General features: G+C 30.6%; 2 protein-coding genes across 2 annotated transcripts; one reads left to right on the top strand and one right to left on the bottom strand.

Moving 5' to 3' along the window:
• Positions 1-163: 163 nt before the first annotated feature.
• Positions 164-4,394, top strand: LOC132046941 (geraniol 8-hydroxylase-like). Its single transcript, XM_059437788.1, has 4 exons — positions 164-840; positions 1,086-1,289; positions 2,624-2,756; positions 3,564-4,394. Exons 1-4 carry the CDS (start codon positions 389-391, stop codon positions 4,164-4,166), a joined length of 1,392 nt encoding a protein of 463 aa, XP_059293771.1. The 5' UTR covers positions 164-388; the 3' UTR covers positions 4,167-4,394.
• Positions 4,395-12,128: 7,734 nt separating this feature from the next.
• On the bottom strand, positions 12,129-13,446 carry LOC132046942 (dof zinc finger protein DOF2.4-like). The gene has a single exon (XM_059437789.1). It carries the CDS (start codon positions 13,272-13,274, stop codon positions 12,411-12,413), a length of 864 nt encoding a protein of 287 aa, XP_059293772.1. The 5' UTR covers positions 13,275-13,446; the 3' UTR covers positions 12,129-12,410.

Here is a 13,446-nt window from a genome sequence, read left to right on the forward strand (position 1 = left end):
ATTTGTTAAAAGGAAATGAAACAGGAAAGTAAAAGTTGTAGTAATATTTTGAAACCATGTTAAAAATAGTACTATTATAATCCTAAATTTCAAGAGCTCCCGTCCCCATTAATAAGAAAATTGAATATATGAATAATGATGGCGGCTCACATGGCACAAGCAGTGGTGTTGAATTGCTTGATATCTTATCCCCGAATTTTATCTGTCACAGTCAGCAGAAGACAGATACGCATCAATTGTTGAATGATTATTAGTCGAGCAACTGAGTTTCAAATACTGAATGCATAAAGCAAAAAAAAAAAAAAAAAAAGACCTTCAATGCATAAATGACCATTAAATAATGTAAGGCACCCCATAACTTGTTCAGCCAAGAAAACAGAAGTAAACAATGGATTATGTAGCCATTGTAGGTGGATTACTACTTGCCTGGACTTTGCTTCAGTGCATTCGTTGGCTAGCTATAAGCAACAGATGTAACAGAAAACTCCCACCAGGGCCAGTTCCCCTACCCTTAATTGGAAATCTTCACAACATTCTTCTTGGTAGTCAACCTCACCAGTCCATTGCAAAGCTTGCCGACAAATATGGCCCAATAATTAGCCTCAGATTCGGACGAATAACTACAGTGGTTACATCTTCATCAGCCGTGGCCAAAGAAGTTTTACAAAAGAAAGATTTGGCCTTTTCAAGTAGAACAATTCCAGATGCAATATATGCACTAAATCACTGCCAATTCTCTGTGGTATGGCTACCAGTCGCTAATCGATGGAGAAGCCTAAGGAAAATCTTGAATTCTAATATCTTCTCTGGCAGCAGGCTTGATGCAAAGCAACATCTCAGGTAACGTGGCAAATGAGTCGGTTAAGTCAAACTTGGACGAGTCAAATCAACAAACATTTCATGATCTGACCTCACCCAAATTAAGTTTGCTTGAGTCAAATTTATATAATTTTCAATCTCCAAAGTTGATTTTGTATGTTTGAGTTGCATTTTGACCCATCCGGTTACACTATTTTCACCCAATATATTGAGTCATTTCGAGGTTACTAAAAGAAGTTGATTTTGTTGCTTCTATATATCCTCAGGTCCCGAAAGATCCAAGATCTTATTGCTTATTGCGATAGGTGTAGCCAAACTGGTGAGGCAGTGAATATAGGCCAAGCTACTTTTGAGACCTCTATGAATTTACTTTCGAATACCATTTTTTCCAAGGATGTAGTGGACCCTTATGCAAATTCAGGTAAAGAATTCAAGGATGTTGGTAAGTTGCTTCAACAAATTGAGGGACTGATACTGATGGAATACAGACATACGCAGCGGAAGCAAATAGCCAGGATCGAACTTGCATGTAATATAGACAACACATAATCAAGATATTAACCAAACATAAAATTGATACTTTATCTCTCAAGCGCGACCGCGATCAAGAATCGAATCTTCAACCACGAGCACACACCATCCAGGTTGATCGTCATCCCCGGGCCCAGGGTCTTCCGCTCGTGTAACCCGAATATACGGAATTTGTGAAATTCGTGTGGGAGAATTTCTATGGAAAAAAGTAGAACCTTGTAAAACCCTTACCCTCCTTAGCATGGAATAAGACCCACTTATTTTATAACTACGGGTTTTGGGTTTTTACCCTTTTCCAAAACCCGATGGGTCTTTATTTTCCACCAAGAAATAATATTCCATTTAATTCTTTATTATTCGGCACGTTAGGACCACGAATTTAATTAACGAGGCTTCCTATTATGGAATTAATTCGAAATATCCGAATTAATCTTACCATAATAAATTACGAATTACTCCACTAAAAAATCGTAATCGCACTCCCTCGCTCAATTTCGAAATCTCTCATTAAATCTTATTTAACTCCCCACGTTAAGATTACAGATACCAATCAATTAAATCAAATTACTGATAATTTAATTCATTGACTAATTGAATCCTTTATATTTCCGCTTAACTTATATCATGTGACGGATACAAAATCCACCTGCAGTGGTTTTCATACGAGACTTATAAGCATCCATAAAGGTATCATCAATCTCAAAGTCGAGACATGGATTTCGTATTAACTAATTATTACTTCACAAATGTAATTTGCCATTATTCGATTTACCAGGAATACATAGACCCGCAATTGAGTCGTACCTTTTAATAAATCAAAATAATGAACAAATCACATTGATCATAATAATTATATCAAGATTAAGAGTATAAGTACATTTAATGAACTAGAGAATTTGTTTTATATATTCGACATAAAAAACACTTATCTCTACTTGGTCCGTTCAATACATACAAAATGTCTTAGCACAAGAAGATGGAACTATCGTTCCATAATGAAGATACATTATATTAATCTTTGGCTACAATCATACCGATGGCTTTGTCCAATTCCATCTTAGATTGTGAACATAAATTTTATACTTATAAAAACCGACGATTTAATCTTCCGTGTATAAGCTAAACTCTATACACTAAATCATCTACTATATAAGTAAAGGACACACATACTAGTACATGATCTATTTAATTCTTTATTAAACAATGAATAAATAATTGTTCTATAATAAATAATATATCCAAACACATGGTTAATAGTATATATATCCCAACAGATACATGAACGATTCGAGCAAAGAAGGGGATTTGCAACTAGCAGTAGCACTGACGTTCTTGATGTTTTGTTAAATATCAGCAATGAAGACCCACAGCCAATCGACAGAAATCACATCGAACGGTTATGCTTGGTACATTCAACTTCTTTCCTCCCTTTTTTTTTTTTTTTTTTTTTTTTTTTGGTACATTCAACTTCTTTCCTATGATCTGCGTTTAACTTTTATTAGTGTATGTTATTGGATTCAATTTAGCCTTCCTCTTTGGTCAAATTGCGGAGATATATTCATCACATTTAGGGTGTGTTCGGTATCTGGAAAATGTTTTCCAAGGAAAATAAATGAGTTGGAGTGTATATTTTTTGTGTTCAATACGTAAGCAAAAAATATCATCCTAAAAGCATTTGTATATAATCTAGAGAAATAAAATGGGATGTGGGAGGTGTGGGTGGTGGGGATGGGGGTGAAGATGAGGTGTGTTGGAGGGTGAGGTGTATGCAATTGATGCGGAATGCCACTTGTGGTAATTGTTTTCCTTTCTTCCACTAGTGAAGTTATTTTTCTCATTTTTAAGGAACTTATTTTGCTAATAAAAATATTTTCGAAATTTTTTTATCAACCCAACATGAAAAATTGCAAAAAGTTTTCCATAAAATGTTTTCCTCCATACCGAACACCCGTTTAGTGTAACGGATATTAGTCGTATACCCTGCACATTTTTCTGTTTATGTTGATAAGAATACATATTATATAACTATTTACTGCCTAATTGTAAAAGGATCCATTATGTACTTGCTACCTTATAAGAGCTAGCTAGTTTGTAAGGAAAAGAGTTATGATAAGCATCAATTTATACGAGAATGTCACAATGATATATCCCATTGTAAGTACAAATTTCCAATTTATCAATTTTGGCATCGATTAGATTTAGTTATATTGCAGGACCTTTTCGTTGCGGGAACTGACGCAACTTCTAATACATTAGAATGGGCAATGGTAGAGGTCATGAGAAAACCATACATAATGAGAAAAGCTAAAGCTGAGCTTGCAGAAGTTATTGGCAAAGGCAAGGCAATAGAAGAGGCCGACGTTGCTTGTCTCCCATATTTGCAGTGCATAGTGAAAGAAACCTTGCGGGTACACCCACCAGTACCCTTTTTGATTCGAAAGGTAGACCAAGATGTTGAGGCGTGTGGCTATTTTGTTCCAAAAGACTCTCTAGTGTTAGTGTACGTATGGTCAATAGGCCGTGATCCAGCTATATGGGAGGATCCACTCACCTTTAAGCCTGAGAGATTTTGGGGTTCAAAAATGGATGTTCGTGGCCAAGATTTTGAACTCATTCCATTTGGTGCCAGTCGAAGAATTTGCCCGGGGTTACCTTTGGCAACCAGAACAGTTTCTGTAATGTTGGGTTCATTGTTGAATTCATTTGATTGGAAAGCTGAAGGGGATATTGCACTAGAGGATTTGGATGTGGAAGAAAAGTTTGGCATTACACTTGCGAGATTGCGTCCTTTAAGAGTTGTCCCTGTTCCACTGTAAATGCCAGCTCCAAATTGACCATGTAATAACATTATTTTATTAGTGACCAGACACTAGACAGTATCCAAAACTTTGGAATTGGGGTGTCTTGACTCTTGATGTTCCGTGCACCCAGTGATGAATTAATAATGTCCCACATGTACACTATAGTTTATCATTGTTGTATTCTTCTCTCTTTTAAGTAATGTAACTATTTTCTTTTAAGCAATTGTGTTGGTTTAGTTAAAACTTAAATGAGTCTAAACGGGTCAAATAAGTAATCCTGTTATGATATGATCCCTCTCGAAGTAATGTAACTATTTTCTTTTAAGCAATTTTTTTTTGTGCCCACGTCAGCCAAAAAATGGTATAAAAATACAGAAAAAATAAGGCTAGGGGGTAATAGGTCGCCCGCAAAGGTTGAGTGTGTCATAATTAATCCGAGTATACGTTGGGGGTTTTTTTGTATTTTCCCTAACTAATTTTAATTCTTCACCAAACCTTTTTACAACCACTAGAAAATTACTTTATGTGGCAAAAACTTATAATTAATATTTGGAACGGTTCATCATTTCCTTGTAAGAGCATGACATTAGGAATATTGTAGTAAATCTCCTTTCCAAGCTTTCATTTTTAATTAAATGTTTTAAGTTTACTCTAAAACTTTGCCTACTATTTTAAAAACTTGGAACTAAATCATTTAAATCGTCATATCTATCAATAAGATATTTAACAACAAGAACTAAGCTATTGTATTACAACAAATGACTAATATTTTATTTACTTGAAAAACCTTTCCCAATATAAAATATTACGAAGAGATGCATGTTGTGAAACCAGAGATTTTATCTTTTATGAGAATACTATAGCTAAAAAAATTACGATCACGAAAATAAGATGGGCAATATTGATTTTTTTGCATACATAATTATAAACTATAAACATGTACTAATAACTAGTTGTAAAACAATAGAATTTTTTTGGAGGGATTTGACCATTGGACTTTAACTTCTTAAACTTTGAATTAAATGTGTCCTATAAAATGAGATGAACAAATTTGTTATTTTGATTTTTGTGACTCCTTAATCTTGCCATAATGGAACTAAAGACTTCTTTTTAAGCAATGCTATGATTTACGGTTTTATTTAGGGAAGAGGATAAAAATACCCTTAAACTATTTAAAATAGATTAATTTTACCCTCCATTATGTTTTGGGTAAAAATTTCCTTTAATTAGCCAAATAACTCAACAATATCATTCCTACTAACGGTTGATCAAAAACAAGAGAAAATGAGTCAAGAAACTAAGTAGTATAAAAACTTTCTATTTTAACAAATGAACAACGATGAAATATACTATTTTCTTTCTTAAGCATTAGGTATGAGTTATTATCTCTGCACGTGATATCATGTATCTTTTCTTAAGTGACTATTTAAAGATTGATTTCACTACATTAATAATAATGGTTTTATTTTACAAACTCTACAAATAATATGATAAGAGAAATCTAAATTAAATTAAATTTTGGTACGCTATAATGCTTATTGTAACTCTAAGTCATCTCAATTACGTTTAGACGAGGGCCGATACAATAGTTGAAAGAAAACAATAGAGTAAGTATCTAATTGAATAATTAATGTTGCTAATTAAACTTTATATAAAAAATAAAATTGACACTTAGATTAAAAAATATAAATTGGCATTGTATAAAATTTGTAATTTAAAATAATCAAAGTAAATAATTTCCAATATAAGTTTTTGCTCAAGTCTTTACAAGTAAGAACACTTATCCTGAGCTTTAAATGGAGGACAAAAATACTCCATTTCGTATAGTTCAAAGGTAAAATTGTTTCATTTCCCTTATTTTAGAGCAACCGTTAGTAGGAAGGGTATTTTTGAGCTATTTGGCTATTTGTAGGACATTTTTTAGCCAAAAACGTAATGAGGTCATTTTCAAGCCAAAAACGTAACGTATGATAAATTTGACCTATTTCGAATAATTTGAGGTATGTTTTACCCTTTTGCCTTTTATTTACAATATTCAAATTTATGAATGCCCAAATTTTATTTTCAAAAAACAAAAAAAATTGTAACCTGTAAAGGCCAAAAATAATTTGATGACACGAGGAGAGATGGTAGATCGTAATAAACATGTCTGGGTAGGTAGGCTGGTAGGCAATGGCACAGTCTTACATAAAGTGCTAAAAGCTGCATGTGGAATCCTTTGGTTTTCAAATTGCTATTTTGAGGAGTCTCTTGGATCACTTATCATTCAAAGGAAATTAGAATCTTCACAGATACTCATCAATCTGTCTCGACCACTCTCGACACCTGCAGTCCACAAAAGAGACTTTTGAGTCAATCGAGAAGATATATTCTTCCCACTAACTCATTCATTCTCCCGAGACATCTTTAAGAGTTATTTCTCCTTCTCGCCTTTAATTTTCGGGTGCTGCTATTTGGCACAACATGACGGAATCCTATTAAAAAGTTTCAATTATTCTTAACGAAGATTTAACTCTAATAGGTGATATTTCACTCTAAATGTTTTTCGTCCAAGACAAAATAATTATTACACATAATATGCTTAAGCTTTTCATTCTTCCAACACCTAAAACTCATAAATTTATCTTGGATAAAGATTCACTTCAATTTTTTCCCCTCTAATATTTTTCTATAATTTATACATACACTTAATTTAGTTATTTGGTCAACCTATATATATGGTCTATCAATACAAACTACAAGTTAATGTACCCTATAAATATTTTTTAAACAATAGAAAAAAAGTCCTAAATTACATATAAAAATTGTCTAATTTTTTGACGGAATTGCATTTATTTTATATAAAAAATGATTAAATTGAATCAAAACTTAGTAAAAATATTTACTCAATCCTATATAATATTTAGCTAAATTGAAGTAATTCAACATTTCAATTACAGTCAATCATAGTGTTGATTGCTTGTTTCATCCAGTTTTTGTCATTTTTTTTTAAATTGATTGAATTAAATCAAAACTTTCTAATTGTTCCTCAATTATATCTAATACTTATCTAAATTCTTGCTAGAATAAATCTTTAATTCAAAGTCAATAATAGTGTGACTACTTGTTAAATCCACTATTTAAAAAAAATGATTAAAGTAAATTGAAATTTGCTAATTGTTATTCAATTCTATCTAATACTTAGCTAAATTGAGATAATTCAATGTTTCCATTAAAGTCAACTCGGTGTTGACTAATTGTTACATCACTATTTTTTTATTTTCTTAAATTGATTGAATTAAATCAACACTTACAAAATATTTACTCGATCTAATCCTATCTAATGCTTAACAAATCGAAATAATTAAATGTTTTAATTAAAGTCAATCACAATGTCAACTACTTGTTAAATCCATTATTTTTTTAAAAAGTTGATTGAATTAAATTAAAAGCTGATAATTGTTACTCAATCATATCTAATACTTAGCTAATTTGAGATAATTTAATATTTCAATTAGAGTCAATCATAGTGTTGACCGCTTGTTACATCCTTTTTAAAAAAATAATGATGGAATTAAATCAAAACTTGCTAATTGGTACTCAAATTTATCTAACTCTTAGAAAAACTAAGATAATTCAACATTTCAATTAAAGTCAATCATAGTGTTGACTACTTGTTATATCCACTTTTTTTTTTTTTAAATGATTGAATTGAATCAACACTTGGAAAAGCTTTTACTTAATAATGGTTGATGCTTAGCTAAATTGAGATAATTCAACTTCAATCAAAGTCAACCATAGCGTTGACTACTTCTTACGTCTCTTTGTATCGTTTCAATTATTCAATCCTATCTAATGCTTAACTAAATTGAGATAATTTAATATTGCAATTAAAGTCAACCATAGTGTTGACTACTTGTTACATCCATATTTTTAAAAAATAATTGACTTAAATCAAAACTTGTTAATTGTTACTTAATCATATCTAATACTTTCCTAAATTGAGATAATTAAATATTCCAATCAAAGTCAACCATTATCATAGTGTTAACTACTCGTAACATCCACTATTTTTGTTTAAATTGAATGAATTAGATATGAACTTGCTAATTGTCATTCAATTCTATTTAATAATTAACTAATTGAGATAATTGATATTTCAATTAAAGTCAACGATAGTATTGACTACTTGTTACATCTACTTTTTTTTTAATTGATCGAATTAAATCAAAAGTTGCTAATTGTTACTCAATCCTATACTTAGCTAAATTGAAACAATTCATGTTTCAAGTAAAGTCAACCATAGTGTTGAGTACTTGTTACATCCACTATTTTATTGACCAAATTAGATCTAAACCGACTAATTGCTACTCAATTCTATCTAATACTTAGTTAAATTGAGATAATTTTTATGTTTTAATTAAAGTTAATCATAGTGTTGACTACTTGTTACATTCATTATTTTTGTTTAGATTGATTAAATTAGATCAATACTTGCCAATTATTACTCAATTTTATTTAATACTTGACTAATTGAGATAATTCAATTTTTCAATTAAAGTCAACCATATATTGACTACTTGCTGCGTCTACCTTTTTTATTAAAAAAAATGATTGAATTAAATCAAGAGTTGCTAATTGTTACTCGATCCTATATAATGCTTAGCTAAATTGAAGCAATTCAATATTTCAATTAAAATCAACCATAGTGTTGACTACTTCTTACATCTACATTTTTTGTTTAAATTGATTGAATTAGATATAAATTTGGTCATTGCTACGTACTAAATTCTATTTTATACTTATCTAATTGAGATAATTCAATGTTCCAATTAAAGTCAACTATAGTATTGACTATTTGTTACATCTACTTTAAAAAAAAAAATTGATTGAATTAAATCAGAAGTTGCAAATTGTTATTCAATCCTATATAATACTTAGAGAAATTGAAGGAATTCAATGTTTTAATGAAAGTCGATCATAGTGTTGACTACTTGTTACATCCTCTGTTTTTGTTTAAATTGATTGAATTAGATCTAAACTTGCTAATTGTTACTCAATTCTATTTAATACTTAACTAATTGAGATAATTCTATGTTTCAATTAAAGTCAACCATAGTATTGACTACTTGCTACATCTACTTTTTAAAAAATGATTGAATTAAATCAAAAGTTGCTAATTGTTATTCAATCATATATAATACTTAGCTAAATTGAAGCAATTCAACATTTCAATTAAAGTTAATCGTAATATTGACTACTTGTTACATCCACTGTTTTATTGATTGAATTAGCTATAAACTTACTAATTGCTACTTAATTCTATCTAATACTCAGCTAAATTGAGATAATTCATTATTTCAATTAAAGTCAACCGTAGTGTTGACTACTTGTTACATCCACTCTTTAAAAAAAAAATTGATTTAATTAGATCTAAAGTTGCTCATTGTTACTTTTTTCCATTTAATACTTAACTAATCGAGATAATTCAATGTTTCAGTTAAAGTCAACTATAGTACTGACTACTAATTACATATACTTTTTTCTTTTAAAATTGATAGAATTAACTCAAAAGCTACTAATTGCTACTCAATCTTATATAATACTTAGGTGAATTGAAGCAATTCAATGTTTCAATCAAAGTCAATCATAGTGTTGAGTACTTGTTACATCCATTGTTTTATTAACTAAATTAGATCTAAATTTACTAATTGATACTTAATTCTATCTAATACTTACCTAAGTTGAGATAATTCAATGTTTCAATTAAAGTCAACCATAGTGTTGACAAATTCTTACATCTACATTTTTTTTTTATAAATTGATGAAATTGAATCAATAGTTATCAAATTGTTTTACGTAATCTTACATAATACTTAGCTAAATTGAATCAATCCTATGTTTCAATTAAAGTCAACCATAGTGTTGAACACTTGTTACATCCGCTATTTTTTTTTTTTTAAAAAAGAAGTTATTGAATTAAATCAAAACTTGCTAATTATTACTCAATTATATAATCTTAGCTAAATTGAGATAATTTAATGTTTTAGTTAAAGTCAACTAGTTGTGGCAGCAATGGCTATGCCCTCAGGCCTCCGTGTAGAGAGAGAAGAGAACGTTAGGTTTTAGATTAGATTATGTTCTAGTTGATTCATTTTTTCATCCCAATCATAGTGTTGACTACTTGTTACATATATTTTGTTTAAATTGACGAAATTAAATCAACACTTAGCAATTTTTTTACTCAATCCTAATCTAATCTTAGTTAATTTGCACTAATTCAATTTTGAATCGACCAATAAAAGAAAACAGGCAAAAACATTAATTTCCAAAAAAAAAATAAAAAAATAAGAACAAAGAATTTTAATCAGAATAAAAAAAAATGAAATCTATACCCTTCTGTTATATTGAAAACCATCAGTCTTATTAGCCGGTACAAAGTTAGTGAGAAGCATCTGATCACCACCACGATTATTATAAGAAGGAAGAAAAAATTCCTTAGCCATTGGATTGAGCTTGAATTTTTTCAACATGTCAACAATATGTTGCATCTAATAATTATCTGATTTATCTAATGAAGATATTTTTGGAGTCTTATTTTAAAAAAAAAATATAGGCATGCAAATATGTACTTGGAATAGGTGTATTGCACGTTTTTTCTTGTTGAATGTTTTTTGGAAGAAAAGAGTAATTATGGTCTTGAAGAAAGAGAGAGTAAAATTTGAATTATTTTGACTTTTCCCTCTAACTTTTCAGGAAGGGTATTCATGGAATAGAAAAAAGAGGAATTTACTGGTACACCCTCAAAGGCCATGTGGAATTACACTAATATCCCTAAAAAGGTGGAGTTGTGCCAAGTTGTGTCATTTGTGGTTCTGTCAAATATATTTTTCCTTAATTTTCATCTCAACTTACTCCGTCCGGATCAAAAAGGGTGTTCACTTAGTCATTTACACACTCTTTAAGAAAATACTAACTCCTACACAAAAAGAGGTGATTTGACTAAACTGCCCCTAATTAAATAAGTATTGGATTTGATCACATAGCACTTAATAGGCGCAAATCTGAAAAAATAAAATTAATTCTTTATTAATTTGATAAGTGGACACTTTTTTTGGCTCAAGAAAAAAAGCCTAAGTGGAGACTCTTTTTGTTCCGGACGGAGTACGAAATTCGACAGTGCATTACTCTCTCAATCACAAAGTAAATGAATTTTTAGTACTCTTTTTATGTTTCTATAAATAAATTTTATAAATATCAAAGATGTATTAATTTTTTTCCACAATAATGTTCTCTCTTATGAGTTTTCAACTCCAATATTGGACTATTTCTAATTTTAAGGAAATTTGAGGAAAGTAAAATGGTAATATTAATAAATTATCCTTTAATTAATATCATCAATTAACTTTGATAAGGGGTGTGTCACACCAAAAACTCATTCATTTTGGAATAGAGGGAGTAGATAGTTAAAGAGTTGGATCATAAACAATAAAATTCACAGTTCTTGACAAGTCGAAAAATCTACCATAGATTTCATTTTTTAATATATTTAAAAATAATCTTAAATAAGTGTGTTTTGGTTCATTATTTCTACTTTAAATTTAAAAATAAAAAAATTAGAGTTTGAAAACAAATTTAACAAGTATTTCAAATTTTCACTCAAAAAGTTTCTAACTTTTTATTTCCAAGTGAAATTCATTTACTTTCAAATACCTTTTTGAGCTACAACTAATTTAAATACTTTTGCTTATATTAAACTACAACCAAATCATGTCCAATTAATGCTAGCACTTGTTTGTTGTAAAGAGGAAATAAAATCTCTTGACCTCTTATAATTTGAATAGAAGAAAATAACATTTTCTTCTGTGTAAAAAATGAAGATATCTTGCAAAAGGATCATTAAACTAAAAAAAAAGTTTCTAAAAGATCAAAAAATCATTTCTCCCTGTTGTAAGAAAGGAAAGCTAAAAAATGTAAGGCCAATTAATTCATGCAACGGAAAACGGAAAAAACCCAAAGCTAAATTCTATCAGCATGTGCTAGAAGCTAGCTCTTGGATTTAGTACATTGATCCTCAGAGATGAAACACGCCACATCACACGCAAACATAAAACAACCAAAGGAAAAGAAAAAAAATCTAACCCACAACCATGTCCAATTATCCCGAGACTATATGCTAGTATACCAGAAGATGCCCCATTAATATAGAAAACCTTGACCCTACTGTAGTACTAAAAAAAATAAGAAAGCTAGTAGTAGTAGTAATTAATTTTTTGTCCCTTAAAGATATGAACCACTTGCTGTGGGCAAATCAGACCATGATGAAAAGCTAGGGTTCCAAAATCCCAATTCTCCTCCAGCCACTGGAGCCGACTCCAAAATCATTGATGATGATGGTGCATGATCAGGGTAGCACCTACTTGTTGACGCTTTAAGCCTTTGATATAGTTCTTGAAATCCTGTACTTTGAACTTCACCAACTATAGTACCATTTTCCCCATAATTATTTTTCCACAAACTGGAAAATCCGTTAGAAGGAAGCTGATTAACTCCAATTGATTTCTGTTCTTCCTTAACAACACCACAATTTTGCAAATTAAGATTTTGATGATTTCCTCTAAGTAAGGAAATAAGAGGATTATGATTTTGATGAGGTGAGGAAAAAAGAAAAGGGTTATTGTTGGAAGGTGTTATTTCCTGTTCGAACCCTCCAAAAATGCCTGATTTTCCAATAAACTCAAACGGAAGTGAATTTTTCAATTTTGCAGCACTTGATTTTGCTGTGGTGATGCCAGTAGTGGTCTTGTTTTTTCTGCAGCCACCACCAATAGGAACGTTACGTAACGCACCCCCTTTAGTCCAATAACGACGACAAGTCTTGCAGAAATGACGAGGCTGAGTTAAGTTGTAGTTGTTGTAGTAACAGAACTTAGTGTTGGGAGAATCACAACGTGGGCATCTAATATTTTCTGAGTTCGAAGATGGACTTGCATTTGCACTTGCAGTTGCTGCTGCAGGGGTAATATTGGAGTTAGAAGTAGTAGTACAAGAAAGAGGAGATGAGGAAGGAGTGGTATTGAATTGCTTTGAAATATTATCTCCTCCTATAAGTGTAGTGTTTCCTGCAAAGAGCTCTTGAATCATCTTTTTTTTGCTTTTTGAAAGAACAAGGGAAAAGAAGAAAAGCAAATTAGATATAATCTTTTGCTCTTTTCGAAGTGGGAAAGCTAGAATATTGTTGTGATCGATCAAATGTGAAAGAGAGATTTATAGTAAAAGAGGAATAAGTATTTTTTTGATGGTGCGAAAGGATGGA

Source organism: Lycium ferocissimum, chromosome 2, assembly GCF_029784015.1.
Source record: "Lycium ferocissimum isolate CSIRO_LF1 chromosome 2, AGI_CSIRO_Lferr_CH_V1, whole genome shotgun sequence".
NCBI classification, from domain to species: Eukaryota; Viridiplantae; Streptophyta; class Magnoliopsida; order Solanales; family Solanaceae; genus Lycium; species Lycium ferocissimum.